The 19,646-nt window shown below is 38.5% G+C and overlaps 1 protein-coding gene across 3 annotated transcripts in view; it reads right to left on the bottom strand.

The window, feature by feature from the left end:
* NAA15 (N-alpha-acetyltransferase 15, NatA auxiliary subunit) overlaps positions 1-19,646 on the bottom strand; it is a 58,550-nt gene that overhangs the window by 13,647 nt on the left and 25,257 nt on the right. For 2 of the 3 annotated variants that reach the window (XM_005284342.5, XM_042850331.2), the window contains exons 7-17: positions 17,441-17,560; positions 16,575-16,670; positions 16,327-16,433; positions 15,764-15,836; positions 13,481-13,650; positions 12,593-12,745; positions 11,432-11,560; positions 10,225-10,438; positions 7,392-7,585; positions 4,087-4,195; positions 2,783-2,881 (exon numbers count right to left, since the gene is read on the bottom strand). In XM_005284342.5, coding sequence (XP_005284399.1) covers positions 2,783-2,881; positions 4,087-4,195; positions 7,392-7,585; positions 10,225-10,438; positions 11,432-11,560; positions 12,593-12,745; positions 13,481-13,650; positions 15,764-15,836; positions 16,327-16,433; positions 16,575-16,670; positions 17,441-17,560 — 1,464 coding nt within the window. The remainder of the gene's footprint in view (positions 1-2,782; positions 2,882-4,086; positions 4,196-7,391; positions 7,586-10,224; positions 10,439-11,431; positions 11,561-12,592; positions 12,746-13,480; positions 13,651-15,763; positions 15,837-16,326; positions 16,434-16,574; positions 16,671-17,440; positions 17,561-19,646) is intronic. The other variant, XM_042850330.2, reaches the window with a different exon arrangement.

The following is a 19,646-nucleotide window of genomic DNA, read 5'->3' as shown; positions in this document are numbered from 1 at the left end:
ATGGTCTTTTTTGTAGATTGGGACCCCTTAATGAATCCCTTAAAGTGCAAGAGTGCTGAACCTTTAACAAAAAAGAACTTTTTTTCTAACTCTTTGCTCGGGTATTTCAACTTAAACAAGTATTAAATACAGCAAATAAGCAATTTTTCTCTCAAAACAAGACCAGAGTTTCCAATGTAAAACAAAAATCAATTAAAGAAATAAAAAGCCTCTGTTGACCCATCCTCATCTTCTTCCGTCCTGCTGAAAGTACAGATCCATTGTCCTCTTCTCCTACATCCTGCTAGAAGTATAGATTCACAGGACCACCACCTGTTCTTTGTCCCACACATTCAACCATTTCTAAATTCACCTAGATGCTTTCACCAAAGTAGACTTTGGGCATATAGTACTCTAAGCTACATTTTGTTTAAGCACACCTCCTTACTGGAGAAATTGCCTGCCTTATTATATAACTGTTCTGCACTTCCAGCAGGATTGAAGGAGAGGTGGGATTCCAACACATTTCTTAACAGCATGCAAATTAGCCTTAGGTGTCCTAAAAACATCACAAACAAGCAGAAGTGCACAATCCCAATTTTTTCTCCCCCCTTTGCAGATCACATCTAAAAAGTTTGTCAGCAGAAGTTAATCAGGGCCATTGAAAAACTGTATTAGTGGACAATCCTTTTGTATGTTTTAATTTATGGATAAGGGCCCAGAACACAGGAGGCTTTCCTAAAAACATTTTACTCAACAGTTTAACAGTATTAACCTGAACCCGAATAAGTCTTCAGTAATGTAAGATGTAGCATGTTAACATTTTAGTGCAACTTTGCCTTAATAAAAAGTTCAAAACAAAAAAAAAGTTGCAGAATGTTTTCTTCTTAACAAATGGCAAGATTTAGGTGTTGAGTATACATTTTATACAAAATTCATGAAGGTATGTTGTGGTATAAAGTTATACTGGTATGAGTTTCAGATGTCCACGTTAGTCAACTACTCACAATTGACTTCACTTGATGCCAAGAACTAGCAAAACTACTCCCAAGTTACGCAGAACATACCACCAAACACAAACAAGTACTTTGGCTATGCCACATTTTAAAAAGAGAAAACACCTCTCTCCAACCCCATATCCATTTAACTGCAAAACGAATTGCCTTAGGTACCACTGCCTTAGAATGGGGGAAAAAAATAACAAATTATCAAAGGGTTTTCTAAAAGTTAGAAAACCACATTATCCCTTTAACTAATGTCAACATAAGTTTGTGCCAAAATTTAAGTTCTGAAAAAACAATCTTATTTTTTAAACAAAGAAGTATTCTCATGGAGCATTTGTAACCCAAAGACTGCAGCATTATGAACATGAAAGGAAAATGTTTACCAGAAGGTAAACCTGTATTCACCAATTTTCATTATCATAGCTGCAAGAAATGCAAAAGGGCAACAGAACTTACATAACAGGAAGTAAATTTGACTTAAAATGCCTTAGTTTTAATAGCACTGGTCAAGAAGTTTGTTTACAGAATATGATTTTTAATATCACAGCGCTCTTTTAAGTCACTCTGTAGTAGTCAAAACTGTAGTGTTAATCTAGCAACATGAAGTTATTCATTTAAAGAGCATTCTAATGTATGTACATTTGATATTAAATATTTTGAATTAATTGTGTTGATAGTTTGTAAATGGAAATAGATAACCACAAAAGATAGCTGCAGATGGCATATATATTACTCCTGCGAGAATTTTGCACCTCTGCACAAGTGCAGTATTCATGTCCCCGGCCAAATTCGTTTTCTCCGCGGAAAATACATTCTTTTGCCCACCAGAGTCTGCTGTGGCACAAGACCAGAGGGCAGCCGTTCCCAGATGGGAGCAGCCCTCTGCGGATATGTAGGCGAAGAGGCTGCATTCCTTACAGTAACCTTACTGTGGGGCCAGGTGAGGAGGCACATGGGGGGATGGACAGCGTGAGGCACATGGGACTGCTGGGGGGGCCCCACAGACTGGGGTTCAGAAGGAGTAGTGGGGGACAGACGGGTGGGGGCTGAATGGGAGTGGGGGTGCAGGTACACCTGGGGACGGGGGGTGCAGGGACACCTGGGGACGGGGGCAGATGTGTTTGACTCAATGAAAAAGGCTAGGGGCCAGCCATGGTCTGCATGGGTGAGGTTCCCCAACTCCCTAGCAATTCCACCCCCCTAACCACCCAACCCCAAACTCTTCCATACTTCTCCCACACACTCAACAATCCTCCAGGTTCACTTCTAAGCTTCTTCCCAGCAATTACTTCCCTCTCCCTCAGCTCCTCCATTACCTCTGACCTCCTAATCCCCCGCCAAGCCTTTGCACTGCTTCTGAGGGGTGTAGAAACTATATTTCTGTATTGTGGTTTAAATGAATTATTACTCAAAGTTGTGTATTAATATGCCTAATAAGAAATCTATTTGTCAAAAAACATTTCCTGAATCTTTTTTGTTGTCTGTATTGTTACAAACATACTTCTTGACAGATATCATGGATTCACAGGACTGGAAGGGACCTTGATAGGTCATCTAGTCCACTCATGGCAGGACTAAATATTATCTAGACCATCCCTTATTTTGAAATAAATTACTAAAATAATTGAAACTGGCCTGATTATATTGTGTTATTTTTGACAAATAAAATTATGCAAAATTCTGCATATTTTAACATATTGTGCGCAGAATTTTAAAATTTTTGGTGCCAAGTTTTTAATTTTTGGTGCACAATTCCTCCAGGAATACTATATGTAGAGATATATATGATAGATACATACCACTGCCAAAGAGGTGAATCATACACTCATGAAGCCAAGGATGACTGGAGTCAATAGCAAATGCTCTTTTCACAGACTGCAGCATCAGAAGAAATTTTTCTGTAAATGAAATAATGGTGGTGGCTGGTTATAGAACTATCTCTGAAAATCTTTTAAATGAAACCATCAAATTAAGTTTTAGATGTTAAGATTGAGAATGATAATTATATTTGAAATGTCAATGACCAGAACAAATCAAAGATGAATGTATTACCATTACTTCTTTTGCAAGTAATTCGCCCCTCCTTCGTTAGTGAGTGAATTCAGAAACAAGCTATTCAAACTAAAACAATGTTTTATTTGATAGCTTAAATGTACAAAAGTTAAGCAATTAAAATGTCTAGTTTGGATATCAACTGAATATCTTGTTCTTTTTATAGTGTTTCATATTACTGTACTGGTAGTACAATTTATCTCAATACTGTACAATATGGCCAAATTAAGGTTGTTGTGAGGAAGTATTGCAGATTTCAGTTTTGTGCATGGCAGAAATGTCTCAGGGCATTCAAATCACACTTTTTTTTTCTAAGCTGAAACTGAAAGGCTGGAAAGAAAACAACAACATCAGAGGTATCAGTGCTGAAGTCACCATAGAGGCAAGCGTAGATAACGCTGATGTGGTCTGTGTCACAGAATTCTAAGCAGCAATATGATATTTGTTATTCAGTCTGGACCCAATAGGAGGGAAGAGAACACTGCCCACAACCCCTCAATGAAAAGCCCTGACCTAAGCGCCCTTAATAACTGTACTGATCAGAAATGGACATTAGGAGCATATCCCATTTTGACTTATGAGTGTCCTGATCCAACACAGTGAGGATCTTTCTGCTACAAAACATATCTGAGTGAAAGAAATCTTAATATTACCTATGCTTACATAAGAACACAAGCCTAAAATCAGATTAAACACTTAAATCCAAATGTAAAAATCTGCATGCCTTTAACTTGCATTCATGAATGACTATGGGTGCAAGCAAGCAAACTGGGAAAGTGCAAGTTTGCACATTTTTATCTCTGATCCGTAAGGATTTAAAGAATACGCCAAAAAAAACTAGATAAACACCAGCTCTTCCAGATCTGTGAAAATGGTGGTCCTTGCTATTCCACAGAACCACCAGGGGAGAGGATGTGTCCAATTAAAAGGGATCTGCATCAACTAGTAATACTGCAGCAGTATAGGTCAGTGATGATTAATGTAATATCTACAAAAATTATTCTAGTGTGACAACTACAAAGTTCTTTATTCTATTAGTTCTCTCACTTACCTTTCCTGAAGTAAATCTCAAAAGCAAAAAGATGGGTCTCTATTTTGTTCTTCACCAAATTCTTCAACGGTGTTAAAAATTTAATGGCTTCTTCCAAAGGTGCTTCAGCCTAAAGAGGCAAGAAATAGGCAACTCAAATGGGAATAAAATGAATGAGATTAATTTTCTCCTTTACCAATAGGAATATGAACTTTCTACAGTAACTCCTCGCTTAAAGTCATCCCGCTTAACATTGTTACATTGCTGATCAGTTAAGGAACATACTCATTTAAAGTTGTGCAATGCTCCACTCTTACGTTGTTTGGCTGCCTGCTTTCTCCACAGCTGGCAGCCTCCCTACGGCCCCTCCCCCAAAGTGCCTCCCGCCCGTCAGCAGACTCTGAGGATCAGCGCCTTCTCCCCTCCTCCCCCCTGTCTCCTGCCAGCAGCAATCAGCTGGCTTGCTGCATTTTGGAGGCAGGAGGGAGGAGTGAGGACTCAGCGCGCAGGCTCCCCTTCCCTCCTGCCAGCGGCAATCAGCTGGCTTGCGGCATTCAGGAGGCTGGGGAGGGAGGGGGGAGGCGCGCCAAGTCCTCGCTCCTTCCCTCTCTCTCCTGCCCGGGGCAATCAGCTGGCTTGCTGCTTTCGGGTGGCAGGGGAAGAAGAAGGAGCCTGCATGCCAAGTCCTCGCTCCTCCCCACTCCCTCCTGCCCGGGGCAATCAGCTGGCTTGCCGCGTTCGGGAGGCAGGGGAAGCCTGGGCGCTGAGTCCTTGCTCCTCCCCAGTCCCTCCTGCCTCCAAAACGCCGCAAGCCAGCTGATTGCCGCCGGCAGGAGAGGGAGTGGAGGTGCGTTGAGTCCTTGCTCCTCCCGCCTCCCTCCTGCCCAGGGCAATCAGCTGGCTTGCGGCATTTAGAAGGGAGGTGAGGGGAAGGGAGACAGGACACAGCGAGCGAAGTAAAGGGGGAGGAGGTGGGGAGGAGAAGAGGTGGGTCAAGGGTGGGGGTTTGGGGGAAGGAGTGGAGTGGGCAGGCTGAAGGTTGAACCCCCTGCCTCTGGTGCTTGCAGAGTAGGGGAAGCTGCCCTGGAACCTAACCCCCTCCATTTACATTAATTCCTATGGGGAAATTGGATTCACTTAACATCGTTTCACTTAAAGTCGCATTTTTCAGGAACATAACTACAATGTTAAGTGAGGAGTTACTGTAGTTTGAAGTCAAACCAGCAATATGACTGCTCTCACATGGTGATGTACACTGGATGCCCTGAAAGTATATTATTTCATATATTTCACGTCAGATATTGCATTCAGATGTAGGTATAAGAACATGGATTGTCAAAGTATTAGCATGCCTTGGTGGCCTTTAAAAAAAAAAAAAAGTATGCTCAGGTATCTAGCACTCAGTTGACATGCCACTCAACGGTCACTGGAGCTGTCCACCTATAGCACCGTTCCCAGTTAAGACACTGATAAGCTTTAAGGCAGACTTTAAGTGACTAAATGTTGATCTTGGTCACTAGATCCCAGCTAGAACAGTCCAATAAACATTTCTTTCCTGCTCTGTGTTTATTTTCTATAAAGTGCAACAATTTTACTTTGGGAGTTTTGAACAACTCTGGATGTCATAATTTAGGAATCTTTTGTTCAATTCACTTAAAAAAAATTAAAAACATCTCTAGCCCTTTCCCTTATAGAGATGGATCTCAAAATTTAACTAGCCAACAGGGGGGGGCTCATCAGTAGAATACAATTTCCTCTCCAAATGATTTGAAAGGGCTCCTGCTGAGTCTCCTAAGATTCACTTGGGGTTTCTCTTGAAGGATTTATTCTACCAGAGATCCCTCTCTAATGGTTAATAAAATGTTAGAGGCCCTGGTGCTAAGACACTTACTTAACCCTCATGGTAGCCTCAGATGTCTAAGGTTTAGAGACTGAAGCATTTTAAATAAGAGCCAGCTGTTGCCTTTATCACTGGTAATACATTATTTCAAAAACAGGAGTATCAAAGTCATTTTTCCCCAAAGGCCAAATATTAAATTTTAATTAAGGTCTGTCAGCTGAGATTACCCTACTGAGAATTAAAAAAATTAAAGTTAATAAAGGTTTTGTTGCATTCAATGCTGGCATTTCACTCGCCACACAAAGCTTTCTTTGCTTCACTCCTCGCAGATCTGCTTCATACAAAATCAGCACTGGTCACACAACTACACCTCTGCCCCAATACAACACTGTCCTCGAGAGCCAAAAAATCTTACTGCGTTATATCGAACTTGCTTTGATCTGCTGGAGTGCGCAGCCCCACCCCCCTGGAGTGCTGCTTTACCGCATTATATCCGAATTAGTGTCATACCGGGTCGCGTTATATAGGGGTAGAGGTGTATTCCTCTGCCACAGCTCTTATTCACGGTTATCAGAACTCATATGCATTAGTGTATTTCCTTTATCTGAGGTTTTGTTCAGGCCTTGTCTCTAAAATTCAACTTGCCCAATCTGTAACAATTTAATTTCCATACCAAAAACCAAATCAATCTTTTCAAATCCCTGGCTTCTTGTCACCATATCAGCTTTCAGTTAAAAATCCCACAATAGTATTCAAGATCCTCATGGAATTAGTCTGCTCTCCCTATCTGTCCAACCTAAACTCTTCCATACTCTGCAACACTTCAAATGTTTTTCTATTCCTCCTACTCAAAGCCTATGTTTCACAAGAACAGAAGCACAGAACATTCTTCTCATTAGCTGTTCTCCCTCTACTTATTGCAATTTCTTTGATAAACTATTCCATAACTTGTAATCCAATCTCAAACCCATCCTCCCGGTAATTCCAAACAAATGTTTCACCCAATTTCCTCAATCTTTTAACGGAAACTTTTTCAGTTACCTCTTAGTTCCTACGAATTCCACAATGCCTGACGAACTGCAAATACAAATTACTACGTGATGTGAAGAATCTAACAATGAATGTATCTATCTCACCTTCAGAATATGAAGGTTTTCAACCGGCTAAACTTGATGATAAATCTAATTAGTGACCTAGTACAACACATTTATGAAGATATTTCTACTTATTGTGGGGGACTGAACAGTTCTTGCTGCAATGCATGCAGTTTCTGAAGGACTAGAGACAAACTCAGTTCCTCCAGAACACTTGTAGATTACAAACCAGATAAGAAATTGTTCCAGAAACCTTTTGTTTTGAAATGGTGGCACTTCTGAATAGAAGCTATGCAAGAATAAAATTTAATGGCTCTCTGGAGTTCAAGGTAATATTCTGCAAAGCTGATTTTAATCTGATAGCCAATTACCGAACACTGTCAGGCAAGTACCTTTGCTAGTTTCTCAGGGATAAGTTCTTCTTTCGGACCGCCAATTTCCTCATCATCATCATCCTTTTTCTTCTTCTGATTTCTCTGCTGCTTCTCTTTTTCTGCATTCTTCTTCTCTTCCTCCAGTTGTGCTTTTTTCTGTGCTCTTCTCTGCTTATTGCGAAGCTTCTTTAGCTCCTTGTCAGACATATTTGCTGCACGTTTCAATAAAAGGGTGATTATACAGATTACCTTGATTTTTTTAAAACTACGTATTTGAATTTACTCTACTCAAATGACTGCCAGTTTCCACGTCTATTTTCTAACCCATATTTTTCCTATTGAGTAATGCTGCCGTTACATTTGTAAAAAGTTCTGACTTAACAAGTCAGTGGCAGAGCTGGGAGTAGAACTCAGAGCAGAGAACAGATCCTTGAGTTCTAACTACTAAAGAAAGCTCCTGCTTAACAAATTACCTAAACATTTAGCAAAAATATTTGAGGTAAACCATTAAATCTTTAAATATATGGTGCGATTAGGTTTAACTTTTAACTGCCTATATAGATGAATACGCAGATTTCCGTAACAATCAAAGCATTGTGAAATTTTGAAACACAAAAAGTAATCTGTAAAAACATATTGCATTTGTGCCCTTTCTAGCTTCTTTAGACCTGAAGCTATGCAAGTGAAACAGAGATGAGAAGCAATTTTCACTGAACCATTTAAACTGTTTAGTTTTGTTCATTCCTATTTCTTTAACAAAGATTCAGTACCCTTCCTTTCAACTCCTCTGTTAAGGAAGTCTCCAGTCCACAAGTCATCCAAGTTGTCCTTCAGTTAAGACCGACAAGACTGATGTTTTAAAAATAAAAACAACCCCCGCCCGCCAAATACTTAACACTGAGGACTTTATAGATCAAAAAGCAGGAGACGTATGCGACAGTCTGTACCCTCATGTTTGCCCCTTTTACAAAACTATAATGGATTTTGTTCAAAGTATGCCTTGTGAGGTATTATTTGAAAACTCAATTTGCTGATTATTATTGTCCTGGTAAATTATGTCTAGCAACACTATATATAAAGTTATAAGATTTAACATTACTGAGACATGTTCCAAGTTTAGAAAAGCAGGCACAAACCAGTTCCTCAAAGACAAAATGCAAATTGATGCCTCAGCCAGGTGTAAACAAAATGAAATGAACTATCACCTGGTTAAGCGACCTCGGTCAGCAGGAAAAAAGGTGCGAGTGAGAAATTTACACTTTGGCAAAAAAAAAAAAAAAAAAAAAACAACTAGAGGTTCCTGTCCTCCCAGACCTTGCATCTCCTGAACCTCAGCTGGAGTGGACTTTCAAAGAAAGAGAGAGCTATAAGAAAGGGGGACAGATGCCCCAAAATATCTCTCCCTTCATCTCTACTCACGGCATCGTCAACACTTGAAGGACAAAGGAAGCATCAATGGACTGGGGAGGGATCATGGCTCAAAGAATTTCAGTCAGTAAGACTGCTAAAACATGTGGTGAGACATGTTTTGCTTTGAAATTACTTACCTTGTTAAAAGCAACAAAGAGTCCTGCGGCTCCTTATAGACTAACAGATGTATTGGAGCATAAGTTTTCGTGGGTGAATACTCACTTCGTCAGAGGCATAACACATGCGTCTGACGAAGTGGGTATTCACCCACGAAAGCTTATGCTCCAATACATCTGTTAGTCTATAAGGTGCCACAGGACTCTGTTGCTTTTTACAGATCCAGACTAACACGGCTACCCCTCTGATACTTAGCTTGTTAAGTTAGTTACATTTTATTTTGTATTTCTTTGTACCCAATTCTGACTTTTATGCCTCATTACTTGTAATCACTTAAAATCTATCTTTCTGTAATTACTAAACTTGTTTTATTGTTTTATCTAAACCAGTGTGTATTTGGACTGAAGTGTTTCGGAAACTTCATTTGAGAAGTTTTGTGCATATAATTTTCTATTAATGAAATGATGGACTTTACATGAGCTTGTATTGTCCAGGAAAGTGCTGGGGAAGTACAAGACGCACAGTTCTGGGAAAAAGTCTGGGACCGGGAGTTGTTGCCCTGGAAGCAGTGCGAGAGCTGACCACGAGTGGTTGCTGTCACAGATACACAGTGTAAAAGGCACTGGAGAATCAGTCTAGATTGTACCCTGGGGAATGTCAACAGTACAACTCAATTTTTCTACCTTTCACAGGTCACCTTCGAATTGTGCCAAAACTTATTGAAAGAACAGCTGCTTCAAATGCAACCCCTCGGATCTTCTTCATCAGGACAACAGACCATGAATATGCAGCATTTTCTCAATCACTCTCAAATTAAATTTGAATGTTTTTCTTTTGGAAATTATACAAGGGCTCGAAAGAGTGTTTTAGAATTACCCCATCAAAATCCGACTTGTATTTTAACTTTAGACCTGTGTTGTATAAACAGAATGCGTAATAGTAATAATACCACTTTTCATCCGTAGATCTGAAAGCACTTGAACAAAGGAGGTCAGTATCATTATCCCATTTTTACAGATGGGGAAACTGTGGCACAGAGTTTTAAAATGACTTGCCCATTGTCACCAAGGAGGCTAGTGACAGAATAGAACCCAGATCTCTTGAGTCTCAGTCCAGCACTCTATCCACTGGCTACACTCCCTCTATTTTTAATAGAGACTTGGCATTCACTTCTTACAAGTCAATTCCTGGCTTGCAACTTTTACCACTGAAGTAGGAGCTCCAGTCTAACTATCAGTGTCAAACATACAAGTATTTATATCTACAGAATATACGCCAAAACACTTAAACTGCACACAAAATAAATCCAGGAAATTTCTTGTACCTGTATCAGCCTCGTGTTCTTTATTCTCATCTATTAGAGGATTATCATGAAGCTTCAAATATATCTCTATGGCAATTCGTGCTGCCTTGAAGTAAAATGGATGTTGTCGAAGTACGTCTTCTAGTTTTAACAAGTCCACATAAGACCTAAGTGTAATCTTTCTCATACAGTAAGTGTGGAAGTCAAACTGGTCATCTGTAATTTCTACAAAATGCTAACAGAAAACAGCAAGTTTTAGCAAGTGTTAGAGAACAAAACAATCCTGAAATTCAAATACATATTTTCTTATAAACAGCTATGGAAAAAAATTGAAACTGAAGAAAAACCAGACAACTGATAATGGATCAGTCTCTTACATACATAGTGAGTGTCATTCAAGTTTTGGCACTTGGACTTAAGAAAAATGTATGAAGTTATGGGTGAAGTTACAAAATGACATTTTTCTCCTAAAAGCTGACAAAAATAATTCCACAAACTATCTAATACCCAACGTCAAAAAAGGAACTACTCCAGGACACAGGTAGAGTGTAACAAGTGAGGACCAATAAGCACAAGTTAAATTCTTTCAGACACTACTACAGTCAATAGAGGAGAGGAGAGTGCTGGAAAACTAAAACAAACTTGTCAAAGAATATGTATTTTGTGAGAAAAAAGTTTATATTCATGTTAAATTCTAAGAAAAAAAGCCATGGAAGACTTTGTGGACTGGTCCAGCCTTAAGCACACAAGTTGAGTAGTTGCAGAGTACCAAACAAAGTTTTGACTTGTGGCACAATTTTTCTCCTCCAGAAATTAAACCAGAGACAAATCATTCTGATCTTCTGGCTGCTTTCAGGCATCTTGGGGCTATAAAAAAGTCATTACAATGGCCTTGTTTGTCAAGACCCATGCAGATTAAGTCCCAATCCTGCAAGCATTTAGGCACATGCTTAACTTTATTCATATGAGTACTTCCATTGAACACAATGGGACTACTCATATGAGTAAGATTAAACACGTGTGTTTGCAGGATTAGAGCTTTATTTAATACAGTTACAATTAGAAATGGGTATAGGCTTCCACTTCACACTTGGAAGGCCACAGCATGCCACAGGAAATTACAAGGTTTCTAAGGGCCAGACTGGAGATGTTAATGTTTAGATGAAACATGCAATGACAGCAAAGCTAAACTGGAAATTTTAACAGATTAAATTACTTAGATACATACTCTCTCAATTTCATGGCATTTCTTAAGTGCTTCTCCAAATTTATTCATTGCCTTGTAAGCTTGGGCACATTCTGTCTGGAACCACATGCACTGCATTTCATTCAAGTTCTCTACTGCTGAGGTTCCTTCCTAAAAGCAAAACAGAAATATTAGAAATAATCCAAAAACATTTCCCTGGCTCAGGCACACCTCAGTTTTCTCCTCCCTCCTGCCTTCCCTGAAGAAAGAGAGGAACAGACGAATGGAGGCAATAACTAAGGGCAGCTTGTGGCCTCTGTGCCTCTGTCAACAATAAGAGGGCAGTCATTTTGAGCAATCTGATGAAAGACTATGCCAGCCTCTGCTGAAAAATAAATTTTCAGTTATGAAGAACACTGGCAAAAAGTGACCATCAATTCTCAAAAATTCTTCACATGTAGCCCATTATCAAGATTTCAGTGCATTTTAGCCTCTAATTTATAAAACAAAAACAGAACGCCTAACTAAGGCTAAAAATAAGAAGAAATAAAATTAAACAATTTGCAGAACACAAAACTGTCCTCCCCACAACTCCGATTACTCTCAGAAGCCCACCTCCCCAGCAGCCCAACAAATAAGATGCACCTTAGAGTATGCCTTGGAAATCATTACACCCAGGATATTTCCGACAAAGGGGATGGGAAACAAGGGCCCTCACAGAATACTATTACCAACTATATGGAACGACTATGAGGAAAGTTTAAATAGTCTCTATTATTGAGATCATTTGGAACAAAAAAAGATTTCACAAAGGATTCTAAATTTCTTAAATAAATTTTAAGAATTCATTTAAAATCTAAACTGATCTATCTGTAAGTTCTCAGAAACTTCTGTACTGAGAGTAAAGTGCTGTACTTTTGGGGAGGATGTACTGCATTTTTCATATGTAACAAAGAAGCTGAATCCTTGTAAGTGCAAAACTCAGCTTAACCTTAACTATGGAGGCATTATCATCATGTAAATGAAATCTAGCTACAAACTACAAGTGAAGCGAGCAACCTTCATAACTCAGCCAGAAGAGGGAAAGAAAGCTCATTACTGACCAAAATAGAGGCTCAGAAGGACAGCTAAAATATGCAAGGTACTTTACACTTGATTATATCTACATTTTATTCAGCAAAAGTTATAGTAACTGGAACAAACCCTTGTAAACTTAGAACACATTTCTTCTGCCTCTTTAATCAAGTTGGCTTTCAACATATATTTTGCACATTTGGAGTTGATAAATCTGTCCGCTGTGTCCAAGGCCTGGGCTTCATCCATCCACCTCGCAGCTTCTTTAATGTTTCCAGCATGCTTAAAAAGAAAAATTCAAATCAAGTAAGCAAGGAAATTGTAAAATGCACATAGTTTAGCCTTATCCACTCACTCTTCATTAACAAATTAAATATTATACAATAGGGTTAATTTAAACAAGGTACCAAAAATTTTATTAAACAGTTTTGCTTACAACAAAACGATACCTCAGAACAAAAAAGCAGCGATGCAACTGCATCTCAATATTATAGTTTCCCTCCTTTGACACTACAATCTCCAAACAGACCTTGTTAATCCATATTTTGCTAATTCACAAGCCTAAGAGCTCTTAATAAAACCAGGCCTCACTACAGCACTTTCTGATTTGTTACAGAGAAGTGAAGTCAGACTAGGGTGTTTTTAGGACATGGTTATTTAAAAAATAATTAATAAGTTTACTAGTTCATTATAATTTAGCAAAGTAAACTAAAAATCCAGTAACTGTCAAAATCAACAAAGTACATTTTGTGATAACACTTTTCCTTTTTAATTGTTTGGTCAGTTACTAATTTGCAATAAACTCATTGATGTAAATTTAGGGAGGTTCTACTATATGGAATTTTAAGAACCCATGGAAACATTTCTTCTTGTAAAAGTCTGCTCATACAAAACCCAACTCCTCAACCAGTATTAGTGCTGAACCACTACAGGGAAGTACTGTCATGATTAAAGGTTTCACTGCAAAATAAAAGAGAATTCCTATCTGATAATGAAGAACAAATCAATCAAGATTACCTTATAGATTTTAGCCTTTACAAGGAAGAGTTCTATCAAGGTGGGAGTACTTTCTATAGCTGCATTTATGTATTCCAGAGCCATGGGTGGCTGCCCAATTTTGTCATAATGTTGTGCTAAGTAGTACTGGACCCACAGTAAAGTGGTTGGAGGTTCTTCTTTACCATCATCTATGAGGGGGGAAAAAGATGTCATTATATTCCATTTAACCAGCATATAGCACAAACAATATCCTATTGATGTAGTGTATAGAATTTTTGTTTATCTCTATATCTAGCTCTCAACTCACTGATAGATCAGAAAAGTAGGAAACATGTTTACTTTATCTGGAGAGTAATCTTAGCACCTTCCAGTAAATTACTGTTTTAGGTCAAAGATATAGTACACCAATTGCATATATTATCAATTGAACTGTATCATTGTGTTTGGCATTTACATCAGTATATTTTCAATACACCAATTTAAAAAACTTTACATATTTAACTAGCTCAGACTAAGTCGGCACCAATCTATTCCTGTCTCATTATAAATATATTTAAAAAGCTTGGGCCATACCTGGCGTTGGAATAAAAGCCACCTAGAATAGATAAATTTTTTCCAATTTTTTCTAAAGTAATCCTAAATCATAACTATAGATATCTCCTTTGTGTGCAACATAAACCACGACTCTGAAAGGACTCAATCCTGCAAGCTGCTGAGCCCCAGATCCAGCAAAGCACTTAAGCACCAGCCAGTAGAGACTACTCAAGGCCTAAAGTTAAGTTCACGCCGAATTGGGAATGGAGTGTCCAGTACCAGAACAAGCCCAAAGGCTTCAGTACCTATGACTAAGGCTGCATGTATGTCAGGGAGGTCATGGATTCTATGATTTTCTGTGACCTCTGTGACTTTTGCAGCGGCTGGCTCAAGGGGATGGGGTACAGGGCAGCGCTTACCTTGGGAGGGGGCTCCCTGGAAGTAGACACCACGTTCCTGCAACTGCTAGGTGGAGGGGCCAGGGGGCTCTGCACGCTGTCCCTGCTTGCAGGCAACCACCCCCCGCAGTTCCCATTGACTGCGGTTCCCAGCTAATAGGAGCTGCAGAGCCGGAGCTTGTAGCAGGGGCAGCACGCGGAGCTCCTCTGGCCTTCCCTCCCCATAGGAGCTGCAGAGACATGCCGTCTGCTTCCGGGGAACTGTGCAGAGCCAGGTAGGGAGCCTGCCAACCCCTCCAACTCTCCCTGCTCCCTTCCCCCCCAGCACCAGCATGGGTCCCGGGCCATGGACCGTCACCCACTCCCCCCAGCACCTGCAGGGGTCCTCCCCCTGCAGCACCAGACCGCCCCCCAGCCCAAGTTTTAGTTAGGGGTATATTGTACAAGTCACGGACAGGGCACGGGCCGTGAATTTTTGTTTACTGCCTGTGACCTGTCCATGACGTTTACTAAAAATACCAGTGACTAAAACGAAGCCTTACAGATGACATGATCATATTTTTACTTTTAATACTTTCTCTCCTATGAAAATTAAACAGACTGAGTTTTGTTCAGCCATGTCCACACAAATATGCCCCAATTTAAAGTTTTTCTTAAAAAACAGTACAAGTTTATGTTTAGATTTTTGATTCAGTTTGAGAGATTGGCTTATTTCAGTATAGCCTAATACTGTAAAAAAAACAAGAGACTAAGCCAAAATGAAGTAAGCCATTCTCTTAGCCGAAGAGCATCTCCACACTACTTCCACTGGTTTGAAAAACACATCTTTAGTTAACTGGTGCACGTTTACATGTAGACAATGTTTTCACATTCAAGGAAGGATGAATTTTTAATTAACTGCCCAAAGAAGGACTTGACTTAAGATTGTGAAACAGTCATCATTTCTTGAAAAAAGATAGATTGGCCAAGATATCTAAATATGGGAATTTTAGATCTAAAGTTCTTCTCTGTAAATAGAAAGTTTTATTATAACAAACAATATATACTAAATAGTATCAGTACAGTTACAACATAATCCATTTTTGTTTCACATGGCTGCCGTAATTATAATTCTCTCCTCACCACATTTAAGAGTGTCCCAAGCTATGATATCTTGAAGTGAGTGCGGATAGCTGCTTAGGCTAAAACAGCATATATTTTGAGTACAGATTCAGAACATACTCAAATTCTAAGGAGGGCTACGGCTCATTTCTCTACTTTCAAAAAAGTTTTTAGGGTTTTTCCTATTCCTTCACCTCTGCCTGAATTGTTACATATAACATATGATGGGCACAGTATTTTCATAAAGTATTAAATCATTGTCACTCACCATTGGGATTAAATAACCTGCAGCTTTTTAGAGAAGTTTCATAACCTACCACCAACTCTTCTATAATTATGACCTATACATGCAAAGACAAGACAAGAAATATTAGTGATCCAGGTATTATTTCACTTCAACAGGAATGTCCTTGGTGTTAACTATACTCACTATTCTATTGTAAGAGATCTACTATTGTAATATACGAAGTCCTAGTACAAAGGGGAATGTGCTCAATTCCCATCTCTCCTGCTGGCATATAGAGAAAAATCTCACAATTTTGTGAACACAACACCTAATTCGTTTCTGTAAGTATTTCATGGTTTGGTACAACAACTGACTTGGAAAAGAGCTATGTAAATTTGCACAGTAGGAATTGTAGCACTACATTTCTGCTTCTGTGACCTAGAATAATCAGAATTATCAAGTCAGTGACAGTAATATAGTGTCAGCTGGGAGATCCCATTCTAAGTGCTGAACTTTCAGGCCAAAGTAGGCTCCAACTTAACAAAGTTGCTTTTATTCCTTTAGTGTACAAGAATAAATCCATATTGTTGGAAAGATTCATTTACCTTTTCTTTATCTTTGTACAATGATCTCAAAGTATTAAAAACAGGTGGACAGCCTTTGCTGAAATTCATCCTTAGAAACTTGTCCAAACATTCCTTAAACTTTTCACCTTTGAGGAAAAAAGATCTGTTGATTTTGTTTTTTACCAAATATTACTTTGCAATTTTAAAGTTTTATACTGTTAAATAGGAAGTTTTAGCAAAAAATATATTGTGAAACTATTTTTATTTGCTTGCAAAAATGCACATACCAGATAAAAAGTTTAGCGGCAGTCTTCTTGGAACCAGTCCCCTTGGGTACTTAGTCCAGGCCTCTTCATAGATTTTCAGCCTCTCAAGCATATTGGCTAGAACAAAACAAAATTTGGAAACTACTAAAAAGAATCTTTTCTGGTAATTAAATTACACACACACACCCCAGAATATATAGCAAGTAGTAGCTGTATACTTAAAGTAACACAATTAATTTGCAATGTAGTCCATTTTGAAAGGTCATTAAAAAGTAGTTTCAGGTACAACGGTTATGAGTCCTCTTGCCAGTTTGTTGATTGCATTCTCCCCTTTTAAAAAAAGGTTTCTCTCCTCCATTGCTGTGTGAATGACCCACACAGAGGAAAACCAACTGTATGGCTGGAGCAATTAAACTGATTGTATTTAAAGTGCTGTCAAAGGCACAAAGTAAATAAACAGAAAGAAATCATACTTCTGTCTGAAAATTGTATTGACTGTAAACACAAGATTTCTATAAATGAAAGATCAGAGAAAAAATTAAATTGATAGTGTCCCTTCTAAAAAAGAACTTTGCCTTCTATTTCTACCATTCATACAAAGAGAAGGACTACAGCACTTACAGTCTGCCATTTTTTATTTATCTATCTTTTACCAGATGAAGACAAACAGGACATCAGGACAAAAAGTCATGCAAGTCTTACAAGATAATGCTAGTAACAAAAAAATAATAAATCCCTTCTACATATCAAAAATTAGACTAGACATTGTCAAATATAAGTGTCCCTTTAAGAATGTACTTAATGCATGTTTTCAATGCATAAGTAAATGACAACTGAGCAAAAATAGATTCTTGATACTCTATTATTACAAGCTGTAAAATCATTACCTGGTTTAAGTGCCTTTTCTAAGCCTTTGTAGTAAGCCCAGTTTTCAGGATTCCTTTCTTGCAATCCTCTATACACCTCAGCTGCTTCTTCCAGCCTGCAGAGTTGTAACAGAAGTTCTCCTGTTTAAAATTCATAAAGTTATACACTGAGTGTGAGGGAGAATGCAACAGCTAAACATCTGTAGGGCTAATCTGACAGTTAGACATTCCTCAATTCTTTGTTAATCTACGTTTCTTAGACATGAATATCAATGGTATGACTGACAACTTCGATTTTGAGATTTAACCAAGTTTTCATGTTCATAGCCAACAACTCAATAAGCTTTTTAGTTGAAGACTTATACACTTCATTAAGCATGAGGAACAAAAATTAGATGCATCTTGATTAAAATTTTTGAAGCTCTAAGTACTGTTCTACTATGAAAAGTAATTAAAAATGGTACGTGATGTTCCATGTTTATAGTTTCTTGATATCCAAATCAAATATGCTCGGTTTGCAAGTAAAAGGATAAATTTACAAAAGTCGAGTGTGAAAAACCATCTTTTCAGATTTGTACATCAGCTATTTGTCTAACTTGTGAGTTGTACTGAGAGATTCTGCAGGCAAGTTCTTCCCGCACTGATACCTGGCAATAGGATGGCATAGTGGTAACAAAGATAGAATTTGGACCAGCATGTGTAACCAGCATTTCTGTTGATGCTACAGCCAGAAAACAATCCATCTCACTATTTCAGAGCTGCATTGACTTAGCAGTGCTAAAAAACAGTAAAAGTAATTTTACACACACACACACACACACACACACACACACACTTACTTAGAAGTAACTAGACATCTCATAACTGATGACGCCTCCCCCCTCTCACACACCCATTCAAGTAAGCACACTTGACTGAATTCATGAGAGGTGATCTGGTAATTAAGAAGGCATCGCATGTAGAGCCAAGTCTCAATAACTTAGTGAATTTTGCTCTACAGAAAGGAAGAAAAGAGCAAAGTCTTACCCCTCACCTTTATTCAAGCAACTTTCACAGCACAAGCTAGTGCTTACTACAGAAATGTTAACTTGGGCTATGGATCTTCACATAGAAGCCACTTTAGATAATCTTAAACCAGGGAGAGATACCTCTGGCCCACCCACCAGCATGACAGGGCCAGGAAATAGTATCTCACCACAAGAGACCCAAATTCTGCCATGGAAGGCAAGAGTTATCATTGCTAATTCAATTCTGAACTCCTATACATGCCAGAACACTTTCCACTATGATTCAGTTATATTTCATTCATAGTATGTTTTATTATGCATTGTTAATATAAGAGACTTATTTATTTGTAGATTTTTCTGTGTCACTTACTTTTAGTACCTAAGCACATCACAAACTTTAATAATGTAATCTCATATGGCTGCTGGAGAAAAAATAGGTCAGTATTATAGGTTTTTACCAATGAGGGACTGAAAAACAGATTAAGTAGTTTGTTCAAGCTCACACAGAAGCCTGTGGAAAAGCTCATATTCAGAACTCAGATCTAATTCTCCTGTGATTTAACCAAAATTTGTCTGCTGTACACATTGTATACAGAGTATTACAAGGTAGTTCAGATACATATCAAGTTGCAGAAGAGTGGTAAGATATTATGCTTGGCAAATAGTATGTGATCATGTAATTAAAGACATATCATAACACATTCATAAAGGACAGAGCTAAAGATCCACATATATCAATTCTGGCATTTCCTGATTTGTGTGTTTGCAAGATAAAAGCCCCTGTGTGCTTATATTTAATCATGGGAATCATCTCATTGACTTCAGTGGGACTATTTCTGTACTTAAAGTGTGTAAATATGTGGAGGATCTTCACTGAGGAACTTCAATGCCATCAGTAGTTTTTCACCGGGTCTCTCTAATATCCTGGGACTGACATGGCTACCACTAAACTGCATTACCATTCACTATCATTAGGGTAAACTATTTAAATGGAGGACTTAATACCTGTCCCAACATATGGTATACCATGCCAGTGGTATACTGTAATTACAGTTTACATTTATATAGCATTTTTCATACCAAAACCTTCTGTATATTATATATACACATGAGCAACATGTCAGCATCTCAGGTGGTGCAGCACCTGAATATTAGCCTGGGCTGGCTAATACTCAACAGTGGGAAGAAATACTGCAATGTATAGGATGCAAACACTGTAA

Source organism: Chrysemys picta, chromosome 5 (genome assembly GCF_011386835.1).
Source record: "Chrysemys picta bellii isolate R12L10 chromosome 5, ASM1138683v2, whole genome shotgun sequence".
NCBI lineage: Eukaryota > Metazoa > Chordata > Testudines > Emydidae > Chrysemys > Chrysemys picta.
Note: the sequence above shows the minus strand (reverse complement) of the source record. Positions and strands in the feature narration are given on the sequence as shown.